We start from the raw sequence: 10,188 nt of genomic DNA, 5'->3' as shown, positions 1-10,188 counted from the left end.
TCGCCAGCCCTGCCCTGCGCGAGGCCGCGGCCGTCCGCGGGTCGCCCACTCTCTAGTTGCGAGGCTGGCCCCCGAGTGCTCGGGCACCAGGCGGCCATCACGCGCAGCCGGCGAGCCAGGGTGTAGGAAATCACTGCCCACTGTCCGCGCAAGGGCGTCTGCTCGTGAGACCTCACAGACTGGGGCACCCCAGCTGGAGGGCTTGGCCCTGGCGTTCATTATTTGTTTGTTACCTGTGCACCTCGTGCACTCCTCGTTTGGGTCTGTTCCTCTCATACAGCTGCTTATCAGGAACCCTTCCCTACTCGTCCTGCGCCCCCCCCCCCCCCGCCCCGGGGTGCCTTCATCTGCCTTCTTTTCTCCGAAGTTCGTACAGCAACAGGGTGAAACGGGAGTTTCCCGTTACTTTAACGTGTGCGGGTCTCCTTGAGGTGTGGGCACAGCCCCCAGAGGGCAAGGGGTTCTTCTCTGTCTGCCAGTCACCGTGCGCCTGGAACAGCCACTGGCATACAGTAGGCGCTCAGTAAATACTTGTCAAATGCGCCGACACGCTCGGTGGGGCCCGGAGCGGGTTGTATGCTGGCAGTGGCCTGCCTGGGCACGCTGCTGGGCTCTCCACGGTGGCAAGACCTGTTTTCGCGGGGAGGGGAACTGGGAACCTCTGCCTGCAGGGCCTCCGGTCCCGGCTTTCTGCCTACCCAGCAACTTCTAATTCGGGTGCGTGGTTGGGAGATGCTCTCAGCTGTCAGCCCTGCCTGGGCTGGGGGGCCAGCTCCCTGCCTCCGTCATGGCCATTAGCTGCAGCTGGAGGTGCGGCCCCTCTCCCACCCCCCGGGCTGGAGGTGCCACAGGTGGGCGGCTGGGCTTCCATTCTGGCTGCCACCCCTGTTACCTGGTTGTCTGGGGCCAGAGGGTGGGGCAGGCCAGCCCCGGGAGCCCAACAGGCCTGCTCTGCGGCCCTCTGTGGCTGAGTGCGGCCTCCTCGGCAGGTGGCACCCGAGACCGCCGCGTCGCTGTGTGCTGCGATCCCCCCAGGAGCCATGACGGAATATAAGCTGGTGGTGGTGGGCGCCGGCGGTGTGGGCAAGAGCGCCCTCACCATCCAACTCATCCAGAACCACTTCGTGGACGAGTATGACCCCACCATCGAGGTGAGCCTGCCGCCCCTGTTCCCAGCCCTCCTCTGTCGTGATGCGGGTGCCTTCCGCCCGCTCCCTAGGATGTGGGCGGGGCATGGGTGGGGCTGGAGGGGGGCTGCTGGTTTGCTCCCCTCCGGGGAGGAGAGGTGGGGGTGGGCCCTAAGCGCTGCCCTCCTAGGACTCCTACCGGAAGCAAGTAGTTATTGATGGTGAGACGTGCCTGCTGGACATTCTGGACACGGCGGGCCAGGAGGAGTACAGCGCCATGCGGGACCAGTACATGCGCACCGGCGAAGGCTTCCTCTGCGTGTTTGCCATCAACACCACCAAGTCCTTCGAAGACATCCACCAGTACAGGTGAGCTGCTTGCCGGCCCCCAGGGGCCTCTCCGTCCCCTCTGCCTCTTTCTCGCTCACCATCTGTCTCTTTCACTCTCAAGGTTCTGGATGCAGCTGTGCCTCCAGCCCATGACTGGCTCACGCTTCCTTCCTTGCAGGGAGCAGATCAAGCGAGTGAAGGACTCTGACGACGTGCCCATGGTGCTGGTGGGGAACAAGTGCGACCTGGCCGCGCGCACCGTGGAGTCTCGGCAGGCGCAGGACCTCGCCCGCAGCTACGGCATCCCGTACATCGAGACATCAGCCAAGACTCGCCAGGTGAGCTGGCTTCCCACCCCACCGCCAGCCAGGGACCCCCCCCGCCCCGCCCCTGCCAGGGAGCAGTGCTTTATTGCCCCCTCTCCCCCGACACAGGGCAGCCGCTCTGGCTCTGGCTCCAGCTCCGGGACCCTCTGGGACCCTCCGGGACCCCCGTGACCCAGCGGCCCCTAGCGCTGTAAGTCTTCCCTGACGGCAGGGCAGTGAGAGCGGCCAGGGCCCAGGGTCTGGGCTGACACAGCTCCAGGGGGAGGTGGAGGTCCCTGGAGAGAGCTGCCCTGAGCCAGGCTGGAGCGGTGACCCTGGGGCCCTGGCCCCTCTGCCCCCAGAGAGCCCCTGGGCCCTTGTTGGCCCTGACCCCTTAGTGCAGCATCAGGGATGAGAGCAGTAGGTCAGACAGGAGTGGACACGGGGTGTTCAAGCTCGGAGCCAGACCGCGGGGCTGCCCTGTGGAGGAGCTTCTGGGGATCAGGCCGCCCAGCTGGGGCAGCCCTGGGACTTCCTGGCTGTTGGGGTAGAGGTAGGGGTGGGGAGAAGGTGGGCAAGAGGCTGGAAGTCTGCATGAACTCAAGGCAGGGATCCCTGGGTCTCCTTCCCTGCCGAGTCCCCCTCTGAGCCAGCCCCTTCCTCCTAGGGCGTGGAGGATGCCTTCTACACGCTGGTCCGAGAGATCCGGCAACACAAGGTGCGGAAGCTGAGCCCACCCGACGAGGGCGGCCCAGGCTGCATGAGCTGCAAGTGCCTGCTCTCCTGACGTCCCTTCCGTGTCCACCCTGATACCCCCACTGGCCCTCTGTGCCCCACGAGCACAGGCACGGGTGTGGAGGTGCCGGACGCAGGGAGGAGGCGCGGACGGAGGAAGGAGGAGGGGAAGGAAGGAAGGAAGCGCCACCGGAGCCCAGCCAGCCCAGGCTCTCTGGACAGAGTGACCGCAGACCTCCCAGGATGCTTTGCACAGACTGCCCGTGAACTGACCCACCGGCACCCCGGCTGTTATCCTCCTCCCAGCCCTGTCCTGGCCCACTGGGCACAGGCTGAGTTGCAGTAAATTATTTGATGGTCTTGACCCTGGCGTCTGGCCAAGGTTGGGAGGCACCGGGGAACCTCCACTTTGGGTGCTTGGCAACCCCTCTGCAGGGCCGCGGGGCAGGGGCTGGTCTGGCGGCCGGGGCTGGGCCTCCATTCTCCGTTCTGGGTGTCTGGCGTTTCTTGCAGAGTGCTCCGGGTGCTGCAGTGCCAAGCTGGCTTTGCATTTTACCACAAAAACACTTTACTGAACTTTAAACAGCAAAAGGGGATTAAAGTCAAGGGTGGGTGCCTTCCCCTGGGGAGGGAGGCCTTCATTAGTGAGTGCTGAGACCGGACGGGGACTAGGGGTGCTGGGGTCCGTCGCCTTGGAGCCTTCTAGCGACTCCGGGGGGGGTATCATGTTTCCTGAGTTGTGGGACCCTGAGAGGCAGTTGCTGAGGATGGCAGAGGGAGGGTCCCAGCGTGCCGGGTGCACACCTGCCAGTGCTCTTGCCTGACCTTTTTGGAGCGGGGTCCCAGCATGTCTGCTTGGTCTGCTCTGTTGGGCCAGGTGACTGACTGCCAGAGACCCGGTGTCTGGCAGAACCTGCCGCCCTGTGTGGGTGATGGTGGGGCCGACCTGCCTGCCCCTGCTATCCTTTCATTGGGGTGGCCTGTTGCTCCCAGAGCTGCCTTAGGTCACCTATGTGGATTCGTGGGGTATACCCAGGCCCCTGCCGCCACATACCGCTCTGATAGGGTCCTCCTGGCCTTGGGCCAGAATCCTGCACTGATTCGGGCTGGGAGGGGCTTGGACCCATCAGTATTCATTCTGGTTGTTGCAGGGGTTGTGTTGCCTCTGCCTCCCCCCTCGTTCCCCAGAGCCTGGGGCCAGGCCAGGGCAGGTCCCCCTGGCTGAGAGGAGGCAGCGCTGCCCTCCTGGAAGGCTGGCGTGCTTGGCTGGGCGAGCTGCTGGCTGGCCAGAGCCTCGGGGCCGCCATGCTCCTCACTCTCTCCTCCAGAGGCCCTGGAGCATCTAGCTTCCCTGTGGGCGCAGAGGTCAGAGGGTCTCAGGGATGTTCGAGGCCTCGCAGCAACTGGTGGAGTATTACCCTGGCTCTTTGTTGGCCATGCCAGTCTCTGCCCAGAGAGGGGCATGAGCTGCAGCGGCCACAGAGCAGGACGGGTGTCCCGGGCACTGCAGCTTCATTTTGAGTGGGCTGGCTGGACCCTGTCACTGGGGTCCCGGTGGGGTTTCAGGGCCGGGTGTGTTGTGTGGTCCTGGCACGTGCTGAAGGGAAAAGGACCCAGTGTTGTATCTCTGAGCCTGTGTCTGCACCCTTCTGGCTCCCTGGGAGGTTTGAGAGGGACTTCCATTGCCATGGGGGCAGCCAAGCCAGAGAAGGTTCCGGGTGGGATGGGATGGAGGTGCGGGGGCGGGGGGCTGATAGGAGCCTCTGGGGCTTCTGGAGACCAGTGTGTAGCAGATGCCTGAGCACCACGTGGTCCCCCGGGCCCAGCTCTGGGCCAGTGCGTCCTGCGCGAACTCCCAGAGACCTGGCCGCGTCGGCTTCAGGAGGCGCTCTAGGAAGTGTGTGCGAGTCCGGGAGCCGAGCCCAGGAGTGTCCTGGTCAGCGCCACAGCAGGGGGAGGTCCCCTGCCCAACCTGCATGCCCAGCCCTCCCTCCGAGGCCGTTGCCACCACCCCTGCCCAGGCTCACGTGGGTCTGTGTACATGGGGGACCGTGCAGGCCATGGCAGTGAGCATACCCTCACCATCCTGGATGAACAGGTCCCAGAGTGAGAGAGAAGGGGGTGTGTGGGGACAGGCCTGGGAGGAGCAGCCTGAGCACCCACGGAGGGTCTCAGCATCAGGAACCCCCAGCTAGTCACAGCCCCCGCAGCCCTTCATGTGGGTGGACTCGTGAGGAGGGACGGGCTCCAGGCCACTCGGGGCTGTGCGGGCCTGGCCAGCATGGCCGCAAACCTGGGGGATAGCAGTCCCTGCCCCTCGCTCCGTGGCAAGGTGACCACAGGCTAGCGGCAGCATGGGCCAAGGGCTTGCCTGCCTACAGGCTGACCCCCTCTGCAGGGGGACCCTGGGCTGCCCCGGGATGCACCTCAGATTCCGGCCTCTGCTTCAGACCCCCCTGGAGTGTGGTGCTGAGCGTGGGCCCCCAGGGCCAGGGGGAGCAGCTCGGGGGCCAGGTCTCCTTGGCTGGCATCACCTGGTCAAGGAGACTGAAGGAGCCGCTGGGTGGTGGGAATCCCCGCGCACAACTGCTCCTCCTGGCGGAAGGGCCAGAGGGGTTCAGGACCAGCGGGCGCTTGGAAACCTCCCTGCGCCAGAGCCCTGTGGGACCAAGTCGACGTGTTCCCCACGGCCCTGCTGGGCCCCGAGTGCACCCCTGGGCCCACTGGGAGGAGGACCCAGAGCCTTGCCAGCTGCACGGGGCTCTGCACCGTATGCCCCCACGGGGACAGTGTCTTTGGGGCACTTCGTGCCATGTGCTGCTTCAGCTTCGGGGGCGCCTTGTCTAGGATGTGCCCGTGATGGGCCTGGATGGAGAAGCCTGAGAAGGCCCAGACCCGCCGACAGTCAGGGCCTTCTCCCCAGGTGGGTGGTGGGTGCTTCGTGCGCGGCTCTCCTGAGCCCTGGCTGCGCGGGCTCTGGGAAAAGCCTGGGGTGGCAGGGGCAGAGGACCTCCCTTCTCATGGAGAGCAGATGGGCCGGGGCCCCATGCTGAGGGCCAGGCATGTCTGACCCAGCACCCTCTTTCCTGCAGCGGCCACAGCGGGGGCAACAGGGTTCCAGGCACAGGGGCAGGGAGAGCGGCCCACCGGGAGGGGTGGGGTACACACGGCCATCTCCGGGGCTTGGGAGTCCTGCTGCAGGCACCCCGGAGCTGGCGGGGGGGGGGTTCGGGGGGCTGAAGGACCAGCTGGGATACAAGAATGGTCTGGAAGTGCTGGGGCCTGTGGCCATGGCTACAGGACCCTGAAGGCAACATGGGGAGGCAGTGCCCTTTGCCGATGGGGACATGGGCTGGGCCGGGGTCCCTGTCTGCCCCATGCTGGGGCGGCCCTGCAGGGAGGCTCTCTTGAGCTCCACATCCCGTCCAGCGACCGGCCAGGCCCCCACCTCGCACGACGTGCTTCTCGTTGGTCGCCGGCTGAGCCAGTACCCAGAAGGCATTCTCCCTCAAGAACATCAGCAGGAAGGGTACGATCTGGCTCGTGGCCTGGCAGTAGCCCACCGCCTGCGAGGACCAGACATGCAGGAAGGCAGCCCTTTGAGTCAGCCCCCCACCCTGGCATCAGGCTCCCTGGGGATTCCTCACAGGCCAAGCCCCCAGAGGCGGGGAGAGCAGGGCTCAGGGCCCCGCCTTCCAGGACCAGCTCAGGGGTCAGCACCAGGCAGCCCCGGCACCGAGCTCTGTGGGTGCCATCCCGCGGTCCCAGACAAGGAGGAAGTGACTCGGCAAGTATGCCAGGGTGAAGGGGACCTGCAAGGTCTGGAGACCCCACCATGACTGCAGGCAGGGGCCCGACTGTGGCACTTGGGAGGAAGGCCCAAGAGGACAGCGGGGCCAAGACACCGCCACGGAGCCCATGGAGTATCTGAGCTGGTGTTCCTCCAGGGAATCTTCTGGAATGTGTGGCAGAAAGGGAGCCGTCTCCTAGTGTTCCACACTCTTACGGAGTTCCCGTGAATGGGACCCTTGCTCCTTGCCTTAGCAATGTAAGGACGCAGGTCTGAATCAAACGGACTCCATGACAGGCTTCAAGTTCCCCTCTGACCTTGGAGGCCTAGGTGTCGGCTTCTCAGCATCATTAGACAATAGAAGGGCACACGTTGCCCAAGGAAGGCGGGACCACCCTTGTAACACCCAATCAGGAAAGGCCAGCTAACACCCTTAACATTTCTAAGGGCGGGCCTAGAGATAGAAGCAATAGATGATCACCTATCACTTAAGGCTAGTCACGGCCTACGTGAGGGTCCTGGGCCCACTCTGTAATTGGTCAATACTCTAAATGTTGTGATTGGGTCCCACCAAAAGTAACGATGCGTATGGTTAAAGTTACTGCCAATAATGATAGGTGATAGTGATTGGACCATCACCGGTGTCCCAATTTCCTGTAACTCCCCCTTCCCAAACCCCATAAAGAGCCCTACCCACCTTTGTTCGGGGCTCTCAGCATGGATCCACTGGGCTGGTAAAGTCTGTGAGCCCGAGTTTAGGCCCGGCCAGCGTAAGCCCGTAATAAAGCCCTTTGCTTTTGCATGTGTGACTTGGTCTCCCTGGTGGTCTCTGGTTTTTGGGGACAATATTGAAATCTTGGGCATAACAGCAGTATGGTATCTTCTGGACCCAGACCCGAGGCAGCCTCAGGACTCAGTGCCAACCGTTCTCAGCAGTGAGGCCCTCTACCTCTGCTAAAGTCCCTGTGACAGCGGGCGCTGGAGTCCTAACTAGTGCGTCTGTTTGGTCACGAATACTCAGGGTTGGGGGGGCACCGTGGGGCAGCCCGGTGGTGGGGTACACATGGTGTTGTCACGGAATGGGCCACGGCTTGCTGCTGGGAAAGGGGACAGCAGGGGGAGGGGGCTGCTGTTGCGTGGCCAGCCCCGACCGCGGGTCTCCCTGGGGTCGAGTCTGCGTACAATGAGATGCAAACATCTCAGAGACCGTTTGGCGGGTTATGTCCATTCAGGTGTTTTCAGCTTGCCTCCACTAAAGCTCGCCGTGGGACGTAGGCTCCTGCCTTTTCACGGAGCCCCTCCCCCGCCAGGTACCCAGGAGCGGCACCTTCGCCCTGCAAGTGCCCTGTGTGGCCAGGCGCCCACCACCCCACCCGCCCCGGGCAGCCCAACGCTTCTCCTCCCTGTGGTCTTGCTGCTCCCGGATGTCCTGTGACCGCCCATTCAAGAGTCTGGCTTCCTTCGCTGAGCAAAGGCACCCAGGTGCTTCCATGCCATCCAGCGAATCGATAACTCGTTTTGTCACTTCCTATCCCTGGATTGTGCTCTGCTTCGTGGATTCCCAGTGTTTATCCAGGAGCACCTTGGCCGCCTCCAGGCTGAGGCCGTGGCGAGTAAAGCAGTGAGCGCTTGCACACGGGTGTCACGTGGATGCAAGTCTTCAAACCGGTTGGGTAAATATCCATGAGCAGCTGGGTGGCGTGGGGGGACCGTTCCGCTGCTGCTCTGCGGCCACCGCCCTCCTCGCCCGGCCAACCGGCCTGTGCCGCGGTCCCTGCCCTCAGGTCTGCCATGTTCTTGTGTGTTGATTTGCGCACATCCACGCATGCACGCGCACACGCGCGCACATGCACACTGGCCCCAAGTCGGAAATCTGTCCATGCGTATTAGTGTGTCTGATTCTTTGCTGAAGTGTCTGCTCAGATCTGGTCCCCACCCTGTGCCGCCTCGTTTCGTCACTGAGCTGGCTGTTCTCCGTCTGCCGGGGGCTTAGTTACATGCGCGTTTGGAATCTCTCTCCTGCTCCCTAACTTTCCTTCTTGCTGTCTGAATGGTGTCTTTTGCAGAGTGAAAGTTTTTAATTCAGATAAACTCCCATTTGTCAATGGTTTCCTTGCTGTCCTCTCCCGGTGGGCCAGGCTCTTCCTCGGTATCCACGGCCCTGCTCTGGTCTAGCGTCCTGGTTTTCTCAAGCCCAATATGAGTCACCGCCACCTGTACCCCGGCCAGGGGCTTGAAGCGGAGTCACTGGCGGGACGGCAGGGGCCCTGAGCTCACATGTGGAACAGGCCACTGCTGTGGATGGCAGCACACTGGCCCCAAGTCGGAAATATATACCATCTGGCCCTCCCAGGACACCTCGTCGATTCTGGGCCCAGGTGCGCCGACTGGCAGGGCTGCTCCCCAAATCTGGGCCTGTCTCTGCCAGGCGCGCAGCGTGCAGGGGGGGGGGGTGTTTGGGGTGGAGGCTGGCTCGGCCTGCACTGGTGACGCAGCTGCCCTCTGGGGTCACCCAGGCTCAGGGGGCACACAGCACCCCCTCAGTGGAGGGGTGTTGATGTCTCGTTGTGGGACGGGTCTGGGGTGGCCACGTGGGGAGCCCCGGCCCACGCGCCTGCCTGGCTGCTGCTCCGCGCTGGCCTTGGTGGGCCTCCAAGTCACCCTCTCCGAGGTGCCCGCTGGTCACCGCGCTCTGTGCAGACAGAGCTCCAGCTCCTGCTGTGACCCATGGGCACCCCAACTGCTTTCCCGCGCCCCTGGCTTGGTCTCCACACTGTCAAGGTCTCCAGCTGCACCCAGTGACTCAACACGCAACGGGGCCTCTGAGGAGAGCAGAGCGCCGGAGCCCCGTCAGCGGCCGGGGGCGTGCACGCTGGCCGCACACTGAGGCCCTGCGCTCAATACTCCCCGGCGGCGGCGGTGTGCTGCTCATGCGTGAAGAGGGAGCCCCATTCGCTAAAGCGCACCCGGCACGTCCACGGATAAAGCGGGCCGAGGTCCCGGGTCTGTGGGACACGCTGGTGGGGAGGTGTGCGGTGAGCACAGGACGCGGCCGGACCCGGGTGAAGGCGTCTGGGGGCTCATTGTACTATTTACATTATAAACGACAGAAACTGTCCTAAATAAAATGCGGGAAAATTCAGAACTACATAAAAGTAGCCAGAGTGTGTGTCCCTGTGACCCACCCGCTCATTCAGCCTGTGTGCGCCCTCCCCCCGCCCACCCTGTCTGCACTGCTGCCCTGGGGCCGCTCCGCGCCGCCCTCGGGGTCTAGCTCAGTGCCCGGAGGCCCTCGTGCTGGTGCCCCCCCAACTGCTGCAGACCCCAGGGGGGCAGGTGGGTCGTCCTGAGCACTTCCGCCATGAGGCATTATTTTGTTTGTCGCTGACATCTCCCGTTTCCTCAGAGACCCCGCGCTCCCCACCCCGGGACCTGTGCGCCCCACCTGGACCCGGGGCCCCGCAGTCCCACCAGACGCTGTGTGCCTCCCAGAACATGATGTGGCCGTGGAAGGGGTGGCTCACGTCCAGCTTGATCTGCTTTACTTCTGGAGAGAAGAGCCCAGGCCAGGAGGACACGCAGGACCCCAAGTGCCACAGGCTGCCATCCTCACCAGGGAGCGGTGCCGCCACCACGGTGCTGCCCGCACAGACTTCCTGCCGTCCCAAGCCAGGGACGGCCCGAGACCCCACCGTGCCTGTGAGGCCACGACACTGCCAGTGCTCAGCAGCCCTAGGCAGGGGCCTCCGGGGTCGGCCTGAGGCTGCTCCCCTCCACCCGGGACCTGCTCCCCGGGGCACCGGTCCATCTCAGGCCCCCTGGGGAGGCAGGGAGGGTTGCCTGGCCTCTGCTCCTGACCCCTGCCAGGCAGGTGGGGTGAAGGGGGGCCCGGCCATCTCCC

General features: G+C 64.1%; 2 protein-coding genes across 3 annotated transcripts in view; one reads left to right on the top strand and one right to left on the bottom strand.

The window, feature by feature from the left end:
• The window catches only part of LOC115306644 (collagen alpha-1(I) chain-like), a 2,528-nt gene extending 1,486 nt beyond the window's left edge, over positions 1–1,042 (bottom strand). Inside the window, exons 1-2 of the mRNA XM_029957166.1 lie at positions 893–1,042; positions 88–140 (exon numbers count right to left, since the gene is read on the bottom strand). Coding sequence (XP_029813026.1) covers positions 88–140; positions 893–1,042 — 203 coding nt within the window. The remainder of the gene's footprint in view (positions 1–87; positions 141–892) is intronic.
• The window catches only part of HRAS (HRas proto-oncogene, GTPase), a 3,655-nt gene extending 794 nt beyond the window's left edge, over positions 1–2,861 (top strand). Inside the window, exons 1-5 of one of the 2 annotated variants that reach the window (XM_029915017.1) lie at positions 990–1,151; positions 1,318–1,496; positions 1,636–1,795; positions 1,892–1,973; positions 2,430–2,519. In XM_029915017.1, coding sequence (XP_029770877.1) covers positions 1,041–1,151; positions 1,318–1,496; positions 1,636–1,795; positions 1,892–1,954 — 513 coding nt within the window. In that variant the 5' untranslated portion in view covers positions 990–1,040 and the 3' untranslated portion in view covers positions 1,955–1,973; positions 2,430–2,519. Of the gene's footprint in view, positions 1–989; positions 1,152–1,317; positions 1,497–1,635; positions 1,796–1,891; positions 1,974–2,429 lie in introns of those variants that run through there. The other variant, XM_029915018.1, reaches the window with a different exon arrangement.
• Positions 2,862–10,188: the final 7,327 nt, after the last annotated feature.

The sequence above is a fragment of the Suricata suricatta genome, chromosome 11 (genome assembly GCF_006229205.1).
Source record: "Suricata suricatta isolate VVHF042 chromosome 11, meerkat_22Aug2017_6uvM2_HiC, whole genome shotgun sequence".
NCBI classification, from domain to species: Eukaryota; Metazoa; Chordata; class Mammalia; order Carnivora; family Herpestidae; genus Suricata; species Suricata suricatta.
Note: the sequence above shows the minus strand (reverse complement) of the source record. Positions and strands in the feature narration are given on the sequence as shown.